The sequence below is a fragment of the Nelusetta ayraudi genome, unplaced genomic scaffold, assembly GCF_046127955.1.
Source record: "Nelusetta ayraudi isolate G7.1 ecotype Tasmania unplaced genomic scaffold, CSIRO-AGI_Nayr_v1 ptg000168l, whole genome shotgun sequence".
Taxonomy (NCBI): Eukaryota; Metazoa; Chordata; class Actinopteri; order Tetraodontiformes; family Monacanthidae; genus Nelusetta; species Nelusetta ayraudi.
In genome coordinates this window covers 3,521,275-3,543,832 of record NW_027466218.1, presented here as the reverse complement: position 1 = coordinate 3,543,832, position 22,558 = coordinate 3,521,275, and the positions used below count along the sequence as shown (strand labels likewise).

Here is a 22,558-nt window from a genome sequence, read left to right as displayed (position 1 = left end):
ACGTTCAAACGAAAGACCTGTGGGACGTTGCAGTGCAGGAGGGATGCACCAGGGTGGTGTTTCTCAACTGCTGAAGTCTCAGCACCCACATTTTCCTGATCGTGAAGTCATGACCCAGTCTTATTCCACGGCACTCAAAATTTATTCCCCAAAAAGTTCTTTGTAGAATTCAAGCACTGGAGCATTTTCTGAAGTTTTTAGTGATGTTGAGTAAAAGATCTTTAGGTTGCATCCAGCAGACGAGAAATGCTTTAAAGTACATTGAAAAAAAACAAAACAGGGAAATATTAGAGAGGGAACTGAAGGAAAGCGGACATCCCTGTCCGTGCAGCCAAGTCGTTTGCCTCCCGAGCTGCCGTGCTCATAATGCCTTTGCGTCCTCCGCCGCCGAAGGGCGCACTCGTCAAGCGGCTGTTTTCAGCCAGCGAGACGTGCTGAGTGGCATCGTCTTGGTCGAGTCAGAACGCCGCGTAGACCCGCTTATATTCTGTCCTCCACTGGATGGCCCTCATCCCTTCGAGACCCAGCCACCCAACGTTTGGAGAACACTCGACGTTGGAGAGGGGGCTCCACTTCTCTCCTCTTGTCGCCACTCGTCTCCTGGCTCCTTCTCATCTCGTCATAACACCCCAGGCAATCTCCTCAACAGCCTCCTTAATTAGCCACTTTCCAGTTTTTTTCCGCGGCGGGCTAGATTTTGATCACATTTGGTTGGGAAAGCGGCGCTCTCCCTCTGATGTGCCTCGGAGTGGTTTATCGAGTGTCGATGCCGGGTTTGTGCACGCTGGCAGGGCGGCTGTGGGTGAGAGCTTATTATTATTATTATTATTATTACGTTACAGTAGCTGCATTTCCATGACCCCTAGAATTGTGCTTAACCTAAATATAACAATAAGAAACTGGTCATGGAAACACCTAAACTTCTGGAAAAAACGCTCAAATTCGGCTAAAAGCTTGACGCTGTCATGAGGTGGGTTTTTCAGACGTATTCATATAGAGGTATATCGCAAAAGTGTCATGGAAACAATTTTTTTCCCCCGCATTTACTCGTCAACGGACGTACGGGGTCACGTGACCAGTTCACTTAAAGTGAACATGGCGCGTTATGTTTGGACGGAGGAGGAGATGGAATATTTTTTTACAAGTATTCAAAGAGAAAAATATAACATCCATCCTAGACAGCAAACAAAAGCCGCAAGATTTATGAGAATTTTCAGGGGACGAGATTTTATGAGAATTACGGCTTATTTGCTTCACACCATTCAATGGAAACATTTCACTTTGTCTAGAAATATGGCTTTTATTTTGCAAAACACTGTCATGGAAATGCAGCTAATGCCACTGGAAGTGACTCCAGAGTGTGTGTTAAGTGTTTAATGTCAGCACTAAAGGAGCTCTGAAGTCAATGGTGACTCAGGAGAAAAATATGTTTGAATGACTTCAAACGTCTTTTATTCACATCGTTTAGTTTTTACTTGGCCGTGAAATTTGACACGCAAGAAAAGCCGCTCTTTTCTTGATGTCTTCTCGATAAACTCCTCTCCTGCTTTATTACTTGATTAATTCATCAACGCAGGGAGATTTTGAAGGCAGACTGTGACAAAAGAAAAGATTGGACTGGCTCACTGAAAGATTCCGAGAAGGCGCGCTGGTGCCGGCGGTGGAGCAGCTGGCACCTGCGGATCCCTGTTCCGGCCGTGTGGCTGCCCTGCTCCAGTCAGACACACACGAGGAGGCCTGGTGCCTCGTGCCAGCTTGTAAATAAACACTGACTTTTGTCAAGGCCCTCAGAATGTTTAGTGTGTGTGTGTGTGTGTGTGTGTGTGTGTGTGTGTGTGTGTGTGTGTGTGTGTGTGTGTGTGTGTGTGTGTGTGTGTGTGTGTGTGTGTGTGTGTGTGTGTGTGTGTGTGTGTGAGTTTCCTATCCTTGACACAACCGCTCGCCGCGCGCTGTTAACTTTGGCAACGTGCTTGTGTTTCCTGTTGCCTCAGACTCTCAGACTGACTTGTTGTCCTTCTCTGTCTTGTCGCTTCCTCTCCCTCTCTGCACAGACATGCCAATATTTGGCCAGTGTCCTGCGCAGGACGACTTCTACCTGGTGATGTGCAGCCACTGCAGTCAGGTGATCAAGCCCCAAGCCTTCCAAGCACACTATGGTAAGTGCTGTGTGTCGTACACAACGGTGTAAAGAGCAATTTTTGATTGATTGCGTTGTGAATGAATGAATTAATGTTTTCCCCGCATTTCCAAGTTTTCTGTTCAATAGAACAAAACGGTGTAGACACAGACGGTATGCTGACATCAGACCTCGTTCACACCTACACCTGATACCTTTAAAATAACATCTTTACGGTTTAAAAAATACTTTCCTGCCGCCACATGCCTGAAAGGTATTTCTAAAAACTCCTGTCGGCGTTCCGCAACACGCGCAGGCTGTCAGTCGAGCTCAGCCGACGATGTCACCCGACTGTCTTGGGACACGGTGGCCTGAGGAAAGACTGTAATGGCTGATTACTGCAGTGGGGCCGACAGTGAGGTTTTGCTTACGAATGTGGAACCGGGAACACAAAGTCAGTGAAACGGTGGAAACACTGGCTTCAGACTCGTCTCGACCTTAGCGCCGTCCTCATTTATCACGTCCGAGTCCTGGAAGGTGAAAGCTTGAGCGCTGTTGAGGTTCTTCTGTCTGCTGTTTATTCACTGTTGTTCTGTGAGATAAAGTCACAAAAGATAACGTCAAACCAAAAAAAACCCAAAAACACCAGTTTCTAGTGCACACAGTAAAAATAACAAGGTGTTTTCAGGAAACAACCTTGCACGAGGCTTTCCAATCATTTCAGTGTCTTGAAAAGCAGTTTGCATGTCGATTTTAAAAGTCATAAAAAAAGAAAAAGCTCTTTCTTTAAATCCCCGTATGTGCACAGACGAGGGTCTCAGCCAGGCTTCAGGTGCGTCCCTCAGTGGCGCTCCGGGTGCAGGAACTTCACGCCGGCGGTCGGAAAGAGACGCGCGTGCCTCTTCTCCCGCCTGCAACCTTGTACGTGCAAAAGGATTGGCTGCACAGGTGCTGGGAAAAGAGTCAGACAACGTGTCGGGGTGGAGAGAGGGCGAGGATGCACCCTCACACGCTACTGACAGTAATCCAAGTGTGCACGCAACTTCATGTATGCAGGGTTAATAGTTGATTGTTCACTTCTGTTGAAGTTACTGAATTGGGATCTTGCTTTTTTTTGGCGGGTAAAAACGGAAGGAGACGGTGCTGATACTGGCTCGCCCACTGTGGCCCTGCTGCTGTCACTCAGTGATGTGGGCAGAGACTCACTCGACTAAGATTGATTTATGCATCAACCTCACCGCGTGACTCGCCTGTGTCCTGCTAAATTCCCCCTCAGGTTAAAATTTGATGCGGCTCTCTGGATTCTTTTGCCGTAACACTTTTTTTTTTTTGACGCAGGCATATCAGATCTGTGACTGTGTTAATATTTAGGGATACGTGCCGGCGTGTCTCAGTGTGCACGGCACCCTTCTGAGTAGGGGACTTTAGCGAACGGATGAATTATAGATCTGTGAAGATGGATCGCTGTGAGTCGGTGGGTCTTGTTAAACTTGACGGCGTTCACCGCCAGTTCACAAGCGCCCACGTTCCGCCGGAGGGAGTGGAGCCGTGCGTTCGCTGCTAAACCTGATGACTTGGAGAGCGGCGAGGAAGGCCCCTGCGTGTCGGAGCGCCTCCCGCCGTCCGCCCACATTGGGCTGGCGGCTCCGAGGAGGAAGCTGTGTCGGTCTCGACAGGTCGAGCGAGTGTCGCTTCCGGCGCTGACACGGCCATGGAACCGCGCACTGGCGGGGCGGCCGCGCAGGTGTTTTTGTTTTTGCGCTGTCAGGTTGTTGTCGTCGTCGCGCCGAATTCTTTCGCAGCGTTTCCTTCTGGCGTCGCTCAACGCTGCCAGAATCAGCCACAAGAGGGCGCTATACTGGCACGGGTGACCCGCAGGAGCTGTCGCAGCTGATTGTGTCAGCAGCTCTCCAGGCAGAGGACTCCGCCCACTTCAACAATACACACTGTTTGTGAACAGACCACTGTTGTGTCGCCTGTGGACACAAAAAAAAAAGACGTAGTCAGGCATAGTGTGGTAGTCAAGACCGCACTGACTGAGACCAAAACATTATCAGGGCGAGAGAGTATTGAGATCCAGACCACACAAAGACTTTAAATACAAAAGAAAAATAACAACAAAACAGAAGAAATGAGCAGTGTCTTTTTTTAAATTCAAGTTTGCTTCTAAATGGAACATTTTTCAGCAAGGTGTCTTTTAATAATTTTCTTTGATATTTTGCTGCTTTTCCAACTATTTTGAACCATTAAAAAAAAAAACTTTGCTGATAAAATCGAACACTACACAGACATCAGGAACCTGTGCTAAAGTTCACTGTGGTGCGCTGATGGTCCGATCTTTTTTCCGCTCGGACTCAAGAAGCAGCGTGTTTAGCCCTCTGTTTGCAGCCTCCTCCAAGGAATGCCGGCGAGTAGCTTCCTGCCAAAACGAATGATTCACCATGAGGCGCGGGATGGAAAACAGGGTGGCGTTAACACCTGTCTGAGGATGTTGACCTCTAGTAACTCTGTAGAGGTCAACATCGGTCCCCCTTGTGACATCGCTTTCTGAAAAGAAGAGCCAGGTGAGGACGGCTGACTGGTCTCTATCTGGGAGTTCAGTCTGCCTACATTGTTAGACGTGTTCGTCCAGCAGTGACTTCTTTATTTATGTGATGAATTTTTGTGGCGGTGTTAAACTATTGAGAGCCTGGAAAAGCGCTGTGCGAGCGCAGGGATTGCGTGACTGTGTTATCTGTCACATTTGCGAACCTGTGGTGGTGGTGTTGGGCTCACGGCTTCCTTTGTGGGCTTCAAACATTTTATTTATTTATTTATTTATTTTTGTTGAGACAGGGCCCTGCAGGCATCCATGACTATCACTTATGTAAGCACAATTACAGCTTAGCGCCATTAACACAAATGTGTAACACCAGCTTTCATTTTGTGCAAATGCTCACCTCTTTAAAAACCAAGAGAAATGTTTCGCTCCCACCGGTGGTGACTCGCTGTCGAGCCCGTCCATCTCGTGTTAGGCGTCACATCCCTGGGGGAAGCCACTCCCACCGTGTGAAGCTCGGTGCCGAACAGGAAGCTGGGAGCTCTGCTGCCTTGTTTTCAGCCATTAATTTATTAACTTGTCAGACTTTGACACACGGCCAGGGCTGGGAAAACTGCTCAAAAGCACATTTTTGGGATTTTTTGGAGAGCGACTTCATGCACACTAGCAGTCAAAAGTTTGGACACACTATCTAATGCAATGTTTTGTTTGTTTTTATCTTCAGCTCATCAGCTTTCTACACTGCAGATAGATACTGAAGACATCAAAAATATCAGCAACATATATGTAACTCTGCAGCAATGAAAAACACGTTCAATAACTCTAAATATGCTTTTTATGAAAGGCGGCTAGTTTGAAGAATTTAAAGATAAAACGTGGCTGAGTTATTTTACACTTTTATTGTTTCCTCCATAATTCCATGTGCGATCATACGTAGTTTTGATGCCTTCAGTGACAAACTGGCAATATCAGTAGTCATGAGGATGAAAGAATAGACATTAAATTCTGGGTGTGTCCAAAGTTTTGACTGGTAGTGTAGTGCAGGGTTGAAGTGAGGTTCATTTCTCCACTGTTGTGGGAAGAGAGCAGACACACACACACACACACACACACACACACACACACACACACACACACACACACACTGAGCCAGCAGTTTAACCATCTGATATAGAATATTAATGCTCCTCCTATTCCTTGTATTTGCTGTTGCACAGGCACGCACGCACGCACAGGCAGCTCCCTCTGAGATTGCGCAGCTACTGGTCTTGACTTTGTTTCCCCTGTGTTGTGTCACACTGGGGTTTTCTCCGAGCAGGATGTGGAATTAAGTAACAGGGGCCGGACCGCACGAGAAGTGAAAAGATTTGCTCAGGGCTCGATCGCTGCATGTATCGGCTGGGCCCGGTAGACTGTGCAGTTCAGCAAAGTGTAGAGGTGGATCGTACATTTACTGTTGATTTGGTGTTTTGTGTTTCTTCCAATGTGGTCCAGACCACAGGATGGTTTCTGTGGTTTATTTTTTATTATTTATTTATTTTTCTCACAAAAGGAGCTCAATAGGGCTCAGCGATTTTGGACAAAAATAAACTCCTGATTTGTTTTCTCTGAAAACTTGATTTTTATTTTTTATTTATTTATTTTTTTTTTATAAGACTTCAAAAGACAATGGAATAAATTATTATAAATATTTTATATTTATTTTTTAAAGAAAATTAAAAAAAGAAAAACAAATTAATTTATTAATTTATAATTTATTATATAAAGAAAACAAATTTCCAGATTGGGAGTGAAGTGCAACTGAAAGATACTGTAAATGTACTGCTTATTTATTATTTATTTCATTAATTATTTGATGCACACTGGGACTTCCTAAACAAATTCCTATGTGCTCTTTAAAAAGAATCTGAATCTGATCCGATCCTCCTTGGGTTTGTTCTTCTTGACCAAACAAAGATGAATCCCATGGAACTAATGAAGTGAGAACCTCACCAAACTTCACTTGAAAACAAACAGGTTCTTCATAAACAAAGATGAAGTTCCCTTATGTGGGAATAAAGTGAAAACTTAAGAACCAAACAGAAGTGAATTCCCCTGTGGATAAAGTGGCAACCTGAACTGTCTTTCACCAAACATCACTTTCAAAATAAAAGATTTTTCCATCATCTTGAACAACAACACAGCTCGGAATCATGCGAGAGGAAAATCGATCGATGGTGCTGAAGATTTTCCCTTTTTTTTTTTTTAACATTGTCCTGACGAATAAATACGATTTCCATTTAAAGTCGATTAGTCACACAGCCCTAGAACTCAAGTCTTTCAGCTGGACAGGAAACGGTGGAGCTCACTCTTAAAGACACTCCAGCATTTCTTTACCAAAACAACATCACATTCACCCATTAGCACACGAGACCCGAGATGAATTCAGGCTTCGGGTTCTGCGTTCAGTTTGGTTCGTAGCACCGTCGCTGCAGAGATTCTGTGTTTGCCACCTTGCAAGCAGGTAGGACCATCCTCGATGCTGACAAGTACAGCCGTAGATTGAACTTTTCTTCACAATCTGAGGTCCCCACACCCCAACCCCACCGGTTTGCATGCATTTTCAAGGACAAAGTGAAGTGGAACACTGGCGATATTTATTCCCGATGTGTCATGACCACGGCTCTTTGATGAGGAGACTGCACTTTTTTTATTTTTTTATTTATTTTATTTTTTTCAGTTTTCCCTTCGGCCCCTCTGAAAGAAATCCAAAGTGAGTCATCACGCTTGAAGTTGTGAGGCTCCCCTCTGCCTGTATGTGTGTCACTCTGCTCCAGTGTCCCTGCAAGTGGGTTCGTTTGCAGATCATCTGCTAAGAATAAACTTTGGCTGCTCAATGCAGGGGTTTGCTCTTCCCACGCAGAAACAGTTTCAACATGACCGCAACTGCGTGCTGCTTCGTGTATTGACGTCCAGCAGAACAGACTTTCACTTTGATGGTCCTGTTGGTTTCAGACGGACGTTGCCACTCGATCTGCCCTCTGAACTCCTGCTGCACGTCCCGATGGAATTTCAGCCTGACGGATGACTGTTGTCCACTTCTCGTTGACTTGCCCACATCAGAGCATCTGATTTATTCATTCTTTTTTTTTTCAGTATCTTTTTTTTTCAGTCGTTTTCAGCATCTTTTTATTAAATACTAAACGTTCATTGATTGGCCTGTTATTGGTTGTTAAGATTTTGGATGAGTTATATACATATATATAAATATTGCCGAGGGCAACACTCATAATGTCTTCAAACGTTCACCTTTGTTTTTCTCAGCAAACAATCACTTCAGTGATGCCCGCGAGCTTCAGCTGTGGCGAAAAACAATGTGGAGTCTCCTGAAACGTTTCTGAATGGAGCTCTTTCCTTTATTAATTGGACGGAGGAATGGGCGTGGCCTCGTTCATTTCTGCTGGGGCAAAGGAAAAACACTACGTCCCCTGATATGAGTCCACTTGAAGACGATTTGACTTGCGCTTTCGAGTTTTATCGAGCTCCCTCCAAAAATAGCACACGACAAGAACCTCCTTTTTTGAAAAGTCAAAGCATTGTGCGCGTCGGAGGCTTCGGCTCTTGCGCACGGATGAAAGTAACCTTTGATTGGCCTTAAAGGGAAGATGAAATAGTTTATGGATGCGAGCGCATTCCTTGATTTCCTCTATTTTTATCTCCCCGTCCGCAGCCCCGTGTGACGCCAACCTTTCCTGCTGTCAGACCGCTTTTTTATCAGTTTGCTCAGGAAGAGGCTCTAAGAAGCTCAGACGGAAATTGAAGCTTTTGACCTGTTGGCCGTTTCTATTTCGGGCTGCTTTGGCATGAATCACAAATGCTGCGTTGCATGCGTGTTGTCGGGGTAACCCGCTCGCTGCTGTCGGCTGCTGTGCCCCCTTCCTCTCGCCTCACGCCTCGTAGAATTTTTTTGTTGTTGCGTGTTTAAAGGTCCAATATGGAATACTTGGCTTGATTTAATTTTTTTTTTTATTATTTTGGTAAAAGCCTAATCTACTGCCCATAAATAAGAAAAGTAATGTGGTTTTTCTATCCGTAGAATGGGAAGCTTAGGATGGACGAGGTATCCAAGTTTAGCTCATGGCTGTATTATAAGAACTGGATATCAGACTGGCAATATGTTATGAATAATTTTTTCCCCAGTGGCCACTCGGGGTATTGCAGCAAAAAAAAATCCCATGGGCCCAAAAACGTCTTTTTCCCGTATACTGCAATACAAAAATAAACGCCTTTAGAACAGCTGAGAGGACGACTGTGACCTGAAACACAATTCATAGCAAATCCTTCACACTAGCAAAGAGTGTGATGTCACTACGTTATATGTGCTGCTGTGTCTCAGCTCATTCTGATTGGCTGCATCCTGACGTGCCGTTCTGATTGGCCAAATAGATCATGTGAGTTTCAGAGGGCATGATGGGAAGTCACAATACTGCACATGCTCTATGGGCCCATCAATGCGGAAGTCGGAGTTGTGATTGCGGCCTGGTTGTTCTTACTGTCCCCTGCAGAGAGGAGACACAGCTCTGCGAGCAAGCCGGCCTCCACGCCGCCCTTCCCAGTGTCCAGCAGGAACCGCAGCAGCGGCGGCGGACAAGCGCTGGCCACTGCGCCCGTCGCCGCGGTGGCCAGCGGAGGCGTCCGACCTTCCAACGTCGGGTCGGGCTTGTCCTCTTCTTCGGCCTCCTCCTCTTCGTCGTCTTCTTCTTCTTCCAATCCCAAGATCCTCAAACCAGCCAAAGAGAAGCTGCCAGGCATTCAGCGCAGACCCCCCTTCACAGGCTTCAGGATGATCCAGCAGGACAAGATGTAAGTGCAGCCGAGCACCTAAAAGACGGCAGCCAACGCAGTTTGGCTCCAAAATTCAGCGTTTTATGCCAAAGTGGCACTTCTAGCAAACGGATTGAAGGGGTGAAATGTTTGAATCAGTGAGTCTTTATTTCACTGGCTGCAGGTTTTTTTTTCTTCTAAATTTATGCTTGAGCAGGTGAGCGTTCAGCTGTAATGTGCAAACCTTTTTGCTGTGAAGATTTTTTTGTCCAGATGGAGACAAAAAGGGGGCGAGTTTGTCCGTCTTTATTTTGGAATTAAATGAGTGTTGCACTATTTCTTAGACTCTGAACCAATTAGATTCCAGCTCCCGTGGCCGCTGGAGCTGCTGTCACTCAGTGTGAAAACTAAAATTTGGCCACAACTTGGAACTTGATTTTTGGATTTTGAAATCCAATCAATATTATTTTAGCTCCATTTGATTTTTTTTTTAAGCCACATTTCTATTTTGATGCAAAACTTTTCTGAGATTGATTCATATCGTGCTGACCACTAATAGTCCCGAAAATACTTTCTAGTCATTTATACGGGAATCATTTTCATCATTCAACACACTTGTGGCTTTTGATGAGTCAGTGTGTTTTATTGAAGTCAGATGCGTTGTAATGATTCTGTCTGCTATGATTCCTATTTTTTTTTTTAGTCCAGTTTCTTTACTGAGCCATTTAACCAATCAGATTATTAGTTTTACCTCCCTGGATATTTTCATGATGGTGTCATTTGTGATCTCAATTTTTATTCGCGACCCTTCTTCAGCATTGGTAGTCGGAGGACTTTGTTCCTACTCCCTCCTTTCCATGATGAACGCACCGTATAAGATGTGTATTTTCTCCTCCCAGCCCCATTCACACGCGCACATCCGTCTCTTGCCACGCATTCCTCACCGGCTCTGTGTTTCTAACTCTCAGCTTCCTCCTTGCGGCCCTCTTCATCTCTGTAACCTTCTCTTCCAGCCTCACCCCGGCTGTTAAGGTGGAGAAGATACAACTGAGGGTCGACTCGTCCGCTAAGCTGGTGCAGGCCCCATCCGCCCCCGCCACCACCCCATCCTCCTCCTCCTCCTCCGCCACATCCTCCGCTAGCACCACTGTGAGCAACAACACTAGCGCCATCACCACCGCCGCCTCCTCCTCCTCATCGTCATCATCATCAGCCCTCAAACCAGGCCTTAACTGTCCCTCCATACCAAAGCCTCCATTACTGGCCCCAGGTCAGATTCCCAATGGGAAGGGCCACATCTCAGTCCTCTCGGACAAGAAGCAGGACGGCAGCAGCAGTGCCAGTAGCAGACGCCACTTTAACAAGAAAGTCACAGGTGAGACGGCAGGTAGACTCGCGTCACTGTTTGCTTCATGTTTGATGAGTGAGGTACCCTGACGCATCTGTGTTCTGCATGTCTGTCGCTCCAGAGCGTGAGTTCAATCCAGATGTCCACTGTGGCGTAATGGATGTAACTGCTCGGAAACCGTGCACAAGATCCCTAACATGCAAGGTGAGCTGCAGTCCTGACACGCCCACAATCATCCAAAGCCGACTGCTCGGTGTCCTGTAGTGAATGTAGAGCTCGAGATGGGTCTTGGTCTCGAGGCCGGTCTCGTCTCGGACTCTGAGGCGCTTTCGGGATTTTTTGATCGAGTCCGGTCAAGACTCAGCCAACACTGCAATGACACGATAATAACAGAAAAGACAGGCACAGTGGTTAAAGAACACTGGCATAGAAAGTGTGGGTCACTCGCCGAAATCCAATTTATAGGTTAAAGATTAAAAACAGTTGAGTCGATTTTTTTTTTTTAATGTTGACTCCCCAACCTGAGTTCCTTGAATTTTAGCAAAAGATAAAAATAAAAAACAATAAGAAATGACCAATAGAAAACAAACTGAAACAGAGTCTTCCTTTCAGCTCTTCCATTAGCAACATATGCAGCCCACTTGGTCCAGCGTTTTAATAAAAGTGCCTTTCTGAAGGTGCAGGGAGAAGGTCATGTCCTCCGTCAGGTGTATGTCATGTACTGTGCTTATCCACTCCAGTGTTGCAGGTGGACCAGGGTGCAAGCAATGCCTTGTACCCGACTGAATAGTTTGTGCCTCCAACAATTCTCACCTTTTCCCAACCAGACACATTCCTTGAGCCAGCGGCGGGCGGTGCCGGGGCGGAGGAAGCGCTTCGACGCGCTGCTGGCAGAGCACAAGAGCAGGACGAGGGAGCGGGAGAGAGAGCTCCACCCCCCCCACTCCCAGCAGAACCCCTCTCTCAGGGACCCACACCCCTCGGGCCACGACGCCGCGCACCCCGCCACCCACGGCAACGGCCCCGCCCCCGACGCCTCCAAGCCTTCGCCTCTGTTGAAGCCCCGCTTCCACGGCGCCCCCGCTCTTCCACGGTGCGTCCCGCCGCCAGCGAGCTTTGTTGTTTGCAGTCGTCACAGCGTCGTCTAGTAGTTTCACTCACTCCCTGCCCCTCCTGCCAGGCTAAACAGCAGTCACGGAGGTGGGACCCTGGGAGACCCCGCCGCTGGCGGCGCCGCGGTCCACGAGTCCACGCCGCACCATCACCAGATCGCCGCCGCTGGCGGCGATGGGCTCTCTCGAGCCTCCAGTGACGAGGGGGAGAACGAGGAGCGGGATGACAACGCAGACAAGCTGGACTGTCACTATTCAGGTTATCACCCGCGACCGGTAGCTGTAAGTACGCGCACACACACACACACACACACACACACTCGTCACTTCCTCCAAGTTCTAACATGACAGATTGTTTACAAAAAAAATGAAAGTGAATACAGTTAAAAGTGACGTTGTGTAATACTTGGAGATTTTGAGAAGAAACAGCGACATCAAGTGGTTACATTTTAGATTGCAGTGCTCTTTCGCTCCCACTCCCGAGCCTAACAGTAAGCTACGGTGGCCTGCGCATCCAACATTTTTCTTTGTTGGTTTATTTGAGGACGTGAGTGTTCACCCTCAGGCAGCTGGATTGTCCACACCAGGCTTCCATAGAAATATGGCAGTGCAAGATGGCAGCTAACTAGGATCAAGACCTTTGCTATGTGTATATTTCTTATATATAAATATATAAGAACTAAATTACTTTTATTGTACTGCGAGTATAGACTTTTATTAATGTTTTTATGTGCAGTATATTAAGCTTTTACCAATATAAAAAAAATCATAAATCAAGTCATATTTTCCACACTGGTTTTAGACCCTTAGGAGCAATAAAACAGACTTTGCTGGTTGTGTATCAATCAACCCGCTGATTGGCGCCCCCTGTCTGCTGTAGTACTGTACTTTTGGGAGTCGACTGTTTGGGAGAGGCTGTTACTCCTTTGACCGGCGGTGGGACCGAGTGCGATGTGCCCTCACCTCAATGATGGACAAGCACGTCAACGCTCAAATGTGGAAGTAAGTCATTCATTCATTCATTTCTTTATTCATTTATCACTGATCTGCAGCTGCTCAGTCAGTAGTAAATATAAGCGGGATGTTAGATGATTAAATATCCTTGAGTTTGGTGGGATTACAGTCACACAGTGAGGAGGTGTTTGTTCAGCCTCGTCTTAAAGGCATGAATAATCCTTGATGTAATGTCTTCCAACGACCACAGGGAGCAGCGCTGTTCCATGTTGTAATAGTTGGATTTTCAAATGGAGAACATGTTGGGTATTTACTTTGCAGGACACTCAATTCAGTTCAGTTATTTCAATCATTTATTGACTAGACATGATAGAAAGTGGGCTAGTGTGGGTGGTGCCTGTTGTGTCGGTGCTGAGACTCCACCAGTGGATCTAAATCACCGCCCTTTCTCCGTGGCAGGAAAATCCCCTTGGCCTTGGAGAACTCCTCCTCCTCTTTCTCCTCCTCCTCCTCCACCGTCGCACCTGCCCACAGGACAAGCACAAACTCCCACGGTAGCACTCCTTCGTCAGGCTTCCTGGGCCCCCCCGCCACCCTCCCCCAGACTCCTTACAGCCAATCCCACGAGGGGAAACCCGTGCTCTCCTACGGGACCACTTTAAACGCCCGCGGCTCCCCACAGGGCGGGGCCGAGCACCTGGCCTACGGCATTACGCAGGCCCGACAAGTGTCTTCGTCGCCGCAGATGCCTTCAGCCCACTCTTCCTCCTCCTCCTCCTCGGCGGCCCCCCCCCTCGCCTCGGGCCGGGCGCTCAAGTCCCGCTCCTCCTCCAGCAGCAGCAGCACCAACAGGTCGTCGTCCTTCAGGCCCAAAGAGATGTCCTCCGGCTCCTCGGCGCCCGTCACCCCCAACTCGGCCAGCGGGGGCATCGGCGGGCCCAACGCCAACAGTAGCAGCGCTGGCCTCGGCTCGGGGAAGAAGAGGAAGAACGCGTCTGTGCTCTCGTCGTCCTACGGCCCCTCGGATTCCTCCTCATCCAACGCCAACTACTCCTCCTCCTCCTCCTCCTCCTTCAAGAAGAACTGTGCAAATGCCGGCAGCTCAGGGAGCACTGCCCACCACCACCACCACCATCACCACCACCACCACCACCAACAGCAGCACCCACACCAACACCACCACAGCCACAGCAGCAGCTCGCTGGGCTCCTCGTCCACCCACAGCGGGGTGCACAGCGTGGGCCTCACCTGCGGCCCCGCCGTCCGCAGCAACTCGCTCAGCCTCAAGGCCGAGTCGGCCGGGGGCTCGGCCGGCGGCGGTGGCGGCGGCGGCTCCTCGGGGCCCCCGGCGCGGGGCCCCCCCTCTGGCAGCCCTGCCGAGTCCATCAAGCGCATGAGCGTGATGATGAACAGCAGCGACTCCACACTGTCACTGGGGCCGTTTGTCCACCATCAGGCCGCCGGCGAGCACCATCACCACCACGCCACCGCCGCCACCGACGGCCGCCTGGAGGGCAAGAAGCGCAAGAGCTCCCCGGCTTCCTCCGGCGCCATCAGCAGCGCGGCGGGGCTCGGCGGGGGAGGAGGAGGAGGAGGAGGACCAGGTCGACCCAAAGTGGCCAAGGCGCCCGCCATCAACAACATTCACGGGAAACACGCACGGAGCCTCCCAGGGACGGCGGGGGGGCTGCCCAACAACTCCCACCTACATCAGGTGGGCAGTAGCGACACACGGTGGTGGAAACCCTTAAGAATATCTGGAACTACTTTATTTCAAACAAAATAAGACAAAAGAAATAACAAACTGGTATATATATATACATACATATATGATTACTTTTTTTGTTTTGCATCCATGTTCAAAACAAAAAAAACAGGAAGACGTGGTTGGTCCTGTGTCAGTAGTTTATAAACTCTGGTTGGTTCAAGTTGAGCTGTTGAGTGCTGCCGCTGACTCGTTCTCTCTGATCTCCACTCTGCTTCTGTCCCGCAGCCGAAGGCTCGTCCCTGACAGCGGCGTGCGGCGCCGGCGGCGGCCGGATGGACGGCTGGCGGGTGATCCGGAGCCGCCCGGATCGTACGAGGCCTTCTGGGGAAAAAAAACAAAACCGGAGTGGAACCCACCACCACCACCACCGCCGTGCTCTCATTGGACGACTGGCCACCGTTACACGTTTGCTTCCCACAATCCTCAGGGTGGAGAAGGAGGGGGACTGCCCTGTGAAGTCCATGTGGTCCTTACGATTTCTCCCAAAGCCATGTGTGTGTGTGTGCGTGTGCGTGTGCGTGTGCGCGTGTTTGTTTTGTGTGTGCGTGCGTGCTTGTGGCCCCAGTATTCCGAGAAGGTCTTCCTGTCTGGTTGGAACAGTAGCAAACAGCCGCCGAGTCTCCGGCGCTGCGTTCAGGTTCAAAGGGCTGCGAGCAACGAGCCGTCGTGACACTGAGCAACTGAAGGGGGCGCTGACGAGCCCGTCTCTTCCACGCCGGAGCGAGCATGTCGTCGTCGGTTTTATTCGTCGTCTTTTTTTTAAATTTTCCTTTATTTAAAGTCTTTGGTCGGCGTGGGATCCTACTGGACTTCTGGAATGAATCGACACCCCCAGCGCCTGAACTCAGCAGCCTTGGAGGGAGAGCAGGAGGTGGTGGAGGAGCAGGGAGGAGGTGGAGGAGGAGCTCACCCTGCTCACAGGTCCTTAAACACACAGACAGTCACCCCCCCGCCCCAACACACACCCCCTGGTGACGCCTTACAGGGAGCGCCGCGGCGACCATCCGCTCCGATTCTTTGTCATCCACAGCGATTATGCAAGCGTTACCGTTGCTTTTTCCTTCTTTTTTACGACTATGACGAGCGTTTTTACACTGAACTACAAAGAGGGTGGTTGGCTTTTCGTCGTTGCGTTAGTGTGTCTGTGTGTCTGTGTGTGTGTGTGTGTGTGTGTGTGTGTGTGTGTGTGGAGGAGACGACGGTTGCGCTCTCAGATGTGAAGAGGACCCCCGACACGCCTCGCACCCGTTTCTGTTGCCGAGCTGTTTTTTGGGGGGTTTTTTTGTGCAGAATGGAAGCCCCTCCCCCCCACTCCTATGACCCCCCCCCCGCCTCCTCCCCACACCTCCCCTCCTCGTCCAAGCTGTGAACAGCACTAGATAGCGTGTCTTTCCGCCGGCACTGCCGCAGTCGTCCAGGCCACCAGACGCCACCTTCAGCTTTGCCCACCGCCTTTCATTTGATTCTGCTTTCTATTTAATTTTCCCAGCTGAACGGCGGCGGCGGCGGCGGCGGCCAGTCCGGCTCAGGAAGCGGCCATGTCGCGTTGCCTTCGTGTGTGGATTGGAGATTTATCCCCCACCCCCCCCACGCAGCCTCGCGATAGACAAACGCAGGCCGCGCACGTGAATCGTAGCGATTGTTAGTTGGGGGAGAAGCAGCGTCCGGTACGACTCCGCTGGAGCAAACCTCCCGCACGTCAGCCATCTTCTGCCCACCCCTCCTCCTCCTCCTCCTCCTCCTCCTCCTCCTCCTCTTCTTCTTCGTCCTCTTCCTTTCCATCTCCTTTGTCTCCTTCGCCGTCTTCTTTGCCTTCTCCTCCTCCTCCTCCTCCTCAATGAGTCTTAACTCGGGCAGCAGTCGTCCGCCTTGTCGGCTCGTTTCGCTCTTACTGGTGTGAGATTGATGGAGATGTCTTCTTCTCTTCACGGGATGTTTTAGCTTTCGGCGACCTGAACCCACCCACGACCCCCCCTCCCGCCCCGCGCTGATATATTTCTATTTTTTTTAAAAAGACCCTCCACTGATGTCAGATAGTGTTGAAAAATAGTGGAGCTCCCCTCCCCTCTTTTTAATATTTAAAAGATCCCGATTTAGCCCCGCCTCCAGCCCCCTGGCAGCCTCTGGCCCAGCGAGCGTCGGAGCTCATCCCCAGTTCCAGGAGACGTATTTTGTTAACAAAGTTGTACATAGTGAAATCTGTATTTTTGCACAGGCATTTTTTTTCCCGAGACGCGCAGAATTTTTTTTGGTACAGTTTAAAGGAAAAAAAAAAGAAAAGGAAAAAAAGTTATTTATTTAGCAAAAGGTAAAAATAAAAATCTAAAAGTGGTTCACTGCCAAGTCTATAAGATGCAATATGAATAGAAGCCGAAGCGTCTCATGAATCATGCAGTGAAAAAGCTCCCAGTGGGGGGGGCAGAGAACCGAACGGATGAAGCGTCGCCGCTGTAGCACGACGGAGGAAACCTTTACCGGCTCTTCAAGGTCTCAATCACGTGTTGCTTTTGTCGAGGCGTTGTTGCGTTGCCTATTTAAAATAACACAATGAACTTTCCAAACTGTCTCCCGCTGTGCCGGCCAGCCAGGCAGGTACCAAACCCTCGCTCTCTCTGCAAGTCGCTCTCGGTCGACCTTAAAACACTTCATCATCCAAAACACTTTACCTTTTATTTTTGTATTTTCATTTTTATTGTGTATTCACACACACACACACAAAAAAAAAAACTAAACAAAGGCTGTCGGGACTCAAGCAATCGCCACAAGGAAGAGGAACATGTCAAACAGTCCACCTGCTTGCTTGCATTCTTGTTGCCAAACAAGTAATTTGAATCACAGCTTTTACGAAGAAAAAAAATGAATAACATCCAATTAAGAGAAGTGCCTGAAATTAGTTTCACCCTGACTGTTTGAGGACAGTATTCTTTGGGGCGTTTTTAACCTTACTTGAATGTCCAAAGTGTTTAGGAGTCAGCTTTTTAATCTGCCTATCAACCCGAAATGTGGTGAAGGGTGGGGTGGGGGGGAGGGGAGAAAGAAAAACACAAAGATTTCTTCAGCTGCCCGTTCTCAAACACTTACGTGTTGTGCGTGTGTGCGTGTTTCCTTTGGGAAGGGTTGGGCTTCATCCAACTTTCCCAGACAAGACGTCGGTGTTTTCTGACTTACTGGGCCATTTTTTCTGGTTTACTGGGATTTGGATGTATAAACCTTTAATCAAGTGTTTTGTTTACCCTCGAACTCGAGCGGCACCTCGGCAGCCAGTGGAGACACTGCCTGGGTGTCTCGTCTTTTTTTTTTACTAGCACCGTAGACTTGGAATGTGAAGGTGAGCGAGAGAATTCAGTTTTACGTTTGAGGAGGAACGAGAATAAATCCACCGTTTGTGTAAAAGTGTGTATAGATTTTTTTTGTAAACATTATCAGAATCATTTTTCAGCTGGACTTATTGTATTGGCTGCTATGTAATTCATGAACAAAACATAGGTTAGAATTAATATTTAAGGAAAAAAGATTGTATAGTATATTTGTTTTGTTACAAGTTTCTGTAAATAAAATAATTTATACTGCTATTTATATCAAACCAAGTCTCCGCCTCTTCTCTGGCAATGAAAGAAAGTCACACTTCCTCCACAGGTAAACAAACGTTTTTTTATTATATACACAATAGAAGAGAAATCTCGAGACAAACGACAGGTTTGCGTAGGTGGCGGCGGGACCCGGGCCTCGGCTCACATGTTGATGACTCTGGACAGCTTCTGCACTCTGTTGAGCAGCAGGTCGCCCTTCTTGATGGTCTCCTGGTACTGCCAGTTCTTGCTGTCGGGTCTGCGAGGGGACGACACGGCCATTAGAGGGAGCCACTCTCTCACGGTGTGGAGTTTGTGTTGCGATGGTTGCGTTTGAGGTTAGACTAAACTTTGTCATTGCACAGGTCACAAGTACAGAGCGACGAAATGCAGTCAGCATCCAAACGGTAGAATATATATCGACATAAGTATGTACAGATCGAAGATTTTGGACACAGCTTCTCATGCATTTTTTTTTATCTTTAACTTTCTACACTGCAGACGTCAAATATATGAGCAAGATGTACAGCGTGTAATTATGTAGCAAAGAAAAATGCAAAATAACTGTAAATATGCTTTTATAAAAAAGGCAGCTATTTAGAAGAATTTAAATATAAAATGTGTTTGAGTTATTTTACACTTACTACACATACATAATTCCATGCGTGTTCATACGTAGTTTTGATGCCTTCAGTGAGAAACTGCAGTGTCGGTGGAATATACAGTGATTTTGATGTTTGCAGTATGTACATCGAGTGCAGGTGACAGTGATGCAAGGAAGTAGTGGGTAACATGTCAGTGTGTACTGTAGTGCAAAGTACAGTGGTGGAGTTGGGGAGCGTCGCGCTACCTGTTGGTTTCCACGATCTCGTTCACTTTGTCGATCTTGCAGTGCAGGCGGCCGGCGGCGATGAACCGGGACAGCTCCCTGCGGACGGAGGGCAGCGGGTCACTCGGTTAACTGGGACCTCAAAAGATTGAATACCAACGAACAGCAAATCCAATAGTAATACTCACTGGTCGATGAACTCTGTGCTGACCCCGAAGGCCTCGGCCATGTAGCCCAGGGTGAGGGAGCGGTAGGACTCCAGCAGCTGGCTGTAGGCCTGGATCCTCATCTCGCGCACGTAGTAGCGGTAGTGCGGCGCAAAGAGCCAATCCTTCTTCATCTCCTGCTCCACCGTGGCTGCGGCACAAAGACACGTTCAGAGCTGGGCGAGGAGGAGGAGTCCGACAGAAGAGAACAGACCGGGGAAAAGGTTCCTCACCCAAAGACTGGAAGAAGACGGAGTAACGGCACTCGTACAGGGAGAAGAGATACTGGCGAACTGAGGGCAGACTGTGCAGCACCTCCAAGATCTCGGCTCCCTTTATCACCTGTGGAGGAAGTCGTCGTCAGTGACGCAATTCAACCAGAACTAACTGGAAGCAAACGGACTCGGGTTCCGGTGCGCTACCTTCTCACGGAGGTCGGGCCGCTTGAGGGCGATCATGCAGACGTAAACTGTGTAGGTGACAAACGTCTTGTAGTCCATGAGCTCGTAGGAGGTGAACGTGGAGACGGTGTCGAGGAAGAGCTCGGCGGCCTGCTTGAAGTCCCTGATGGCCACGCAGTACAGACCCTGGTAGACCTTCAGGCGGTTCCTCCGGTCCCAGTCGCCCCCCTCCTCGATGAGGCTGCCAGGGAGGGAGAAGGGTCACCGGCTGTGACTCGCTGAACAACGGTTTGCCAGAACGCGAGGATGACATGGGATCTTTTTTTTTTTTTTTTACCTCTTGGCCTTCTCCGTGTTGCGTGTGATGAGGTCGTTGTCCATGTAGAAGAGGCCGATCCTCAGCAGGTAGAAGACGATGTCCAGTCTGTGACCCAGAGCCACCGTCTTGTCGTAGGTCTTCCTGAAGGCGGTGAGGGCGCCCTCCTGTGGGCACAGACGAGCGGCTCAGAGTATTGCGTCATCGTGAAAACAAGGGCTCAGATTTCATACTTAAAATATATTTTTTTTAAAAAAGTCAATGTGACTGACGGCTGAGAGGAAGAAAATGAGCTCTGTTCAACGACTGGAGCAGTGCATTGTCAGGATGTAAGCGTGAGGTCAGGTGGGTTTCTCTGATCATACACAAATGTGTTGCTGGGTATAAAACAAGGATTCCTGTCTCCGTCGCTGCAGAGCCGTCTCATGCAATTGGTTCTAGATTAGCAGCAAAATAAATGGTAAACCTCTCAACCATTAAATAGTTTGTATTCATCACAACTCATACCGCCGTGGCAACCTTCACCAGCCTGGCTTCACCCAATGTTCACACACTCCACACTCAGGGGACCCACCTTGTCCCCGATCCGGATCAGGTACTCGGCCTTGGCCATCATGGCGTCCCGGATCTCGCTCTCTCCCAGGTTCTTCTCGGCGTCCTCCAGCACATCGTCCAGGCGCTTGAGCTCCTCGTCGTTGGCCTTCTTCATCCTGCTGAGCAGGTCGCCATCCAGCTGCCACTTGAGGTCCTTGCACAGCCCCTCGTAATACGGCGCCATGTCTGTCCGAGGATGAGCCAAACGAAAGAGTCGAGCGACAGTTCTGATGAAGAGAGACCTTCATGACAGCAGGGCTGAGAGGAAACACCTTGAAAGTGTCCCCTCCAACTCCAGCAGGGAGCAAGGAGGCCTCCCGCGGTGCTCAGGCCAGTAGTGGTAAATCATTACTTAGATATGGTTCACATCATTTGAACCGCTTTGTCACCAATAGACATTAGAAAGAAGGTGAACGTTTAAATTGTTTTGAGATCTTTTAACTGAACATATTGTACACAACAATCAATAAAGTGCAGGATGGATGGCTTTTACAATGGACTTGAATAAATAAAGCTGAAAAGAACAAGCGATCCTGATTCATGGGCTACTCTACGCAAGCTACGCAGCCAGTACACGGCTGTTGTGAATGGGCTGGGCAATGGTGTTGCCTGTAGCTACGTAGATTTCGGTTTTGAGAGCAAACTCTATGGAAACGGATGTGAATTCGCATCGAAAATAAATTTACGTTCAAGACAACTCAGAAATGTGGGACAAACTCCGTCCCGTATCCATTCAAAACGGTACACACCATCTCATTGTCAACTTTTACTACACACGGCAAATACAACGAGGGTCTGGTAAACGAGGTTGTTTATTTTGTTGTACGACTTACACAAACACGGCAAAAGAAAGTGACGTTGCTAATTGCCATCTAGCTGTCGTCTGCTACAGACGTTAGCTTTTAGCCTGCTAACGTTGTCTCCAAACGGTTACACTGCTAACGTGGAGCAGCGTTACATCTATGCTGCATCTTGCGTCACTTTGGTTTAAACAGTCACATTCTGGTAGAAAACCCTCTGCCTTTGTATGTGTGAGTGTGTTCACGTAAGACAATGAGCACGGCACAGGCGAGATGCTAACTCACTGTTAGCTTTGATAGCGTCCATGAGCTCCGTCTTCACTTTAACGTCCTGCCGGTGGCCTTCCATTGTGAGCAGGAACTTGAGCTGCGCTATCCTCAGGTCGGGGTTCTTGGGAAGACCCTCTTCCTCTAGATTCTCTAGCGGCATTTTTCAAATGTACAGATTTACACAGTAACAGGCGAAATGATCGTTTTCTTCGGACGGACCGGCTCTACTGTTCGCCGCAGCCAGCTAGTCTACGATGACTACGGGAAACACTGAGCCCTGCTCGCTTCCGCTCAACGAGAGAGCGGCTCGCCAGTTGGCAGAAGAGGGTTTTTCTGTCTTTACTGCCGCCTGCTGGACCGGTGTGCGAACAACACGCGTGTTCGTACACACACACACACACACACACACACACACACACACACACACACACACACACACACACACACACACACACACACATACACACACAACACTTTGCTGCTTTGCCAACTATTTTAACCTTTTGTTTTGGGAAAAAAAAACACAACAACTTTGCATCATTAAATTAAAAAAAAAAAATTAAATTAAATTTTTTTTTAAATAACCGCCGTGTCACTCTGAGTGTCACAAATAGAGTGTGACACTGCAGCAGCTTGATTCTTCTCCATTATTATCTGTCATTGCAGTGTTGGTTGAGTCTTGACTGGTCTTGATAAAAAACCTGAGTCCGTCCAGTCCAAGACCGAGACAAGACGAGAGTAAAAATGAAAATGCCTCTTAGTCCAAGATGAGACCCAGAACCTCTCCTCTACCAGTCTTGAGACTAAGACCAATCTCGAGTACTACAACACTACAATCAGGCATATTAATCAACACTTCCACGTGAATGTGACTGCTGGTCCAGGAGTCTCCAGGGGGGCCTTTGGCCAAGACTGAACCCCAAGATGTGAGAA

General features: G+C 48.5%; 2 protein-coding genes and 1 long non-coding RNA gene across 3 annotated transcripts in view; 1 reads left to right on the top strand and 2 right to left on the bottom strand.

Moving 5' to 3' along the window:
• Positions 1-18,223, top strand: part of atxn7 (ataxin 7) — a 29,178-nt gene extending 10,955 nt beyond the window's left edge. The window contains exons 5-13 of the mRNA XM_076014146.1: positions 2,052-2,156; positions 9,200-9,497; positions 10,472-10,833; positions 10,928-11,010; positions 11,634-11,899; positions 11,987-12,200; positions 12,799-12,920; positions 13,332-14,586; positions 14,866-18,223. Of these exons, the coding sequence (XP_075870261.1) occupies positions 2,052-2,156; positions 9,200-9,497; positions 10,472-10,833; positions 10,928-11,010; positions 11,634-11,899; positions 11,987-12,200; positions 12,799-12,920; positions 13,332-14,586; positions 14,866-14,883 (2,723 nt within the window). The 3' untranslated portion in view covers positions 14,884-18,223. The remainder of the gene's footprint in view (positions 1-2,051; positions 2,157-9,199; positions 9,498-10,471; positions 10,834-10,927; positions 11,011-11,633; positions 11,900-11,986; positions 12,201-12,798; positions 12,921-13,331; positions 14,587-14,865) is intronic.
• On the bottom strand, positions 3,944-5,744 carry LOC142880323 (uncharacterized). Its single transcript, XR_012925421.1, has 3 exons — positions 5,653-5,744; positions 5,091-5,268; positions 3,944-4,092 (listed from the first exon to the last, which is right to left on the bottom strand). It is a non-coding gene; the product is annotated as an uncharacterized LOC142880323 (long non-coding RNA).
• Positions 18,224-18,271: 48 nt separating the features above from the next.
• psmd6 (proteasome 26S subunit, non-ATPase 6) lies at positions 18,272-21,900 on the bottom strand. The gene is made up of 8 exons (XM_076014151.1): positions 21,641-21,900; positions 20,536-20,741; positions 19,983-20,128; positions 19,667-19,886; positions 19,478-19,586; positions 19,227-19,395; positions 19,060-19,137; positions 18,272-18,468 (listed from the first exon to the last, which is right to left on the bottom strand). The coding sequence occupies exons 1-8, from the start codon at positions 21,783-21,785 to the stop codon at positions 18,372-18,374; spliced, it is 1,170 nt and encodes a 389-aa protein (XP_075870266.1). The 5' UTR covers positions 21,786-21,900; the 3' UTR covers positions 18,272-18,371.
• Positions 21,901-22,558: the final 658 nt, after the last annotated feature.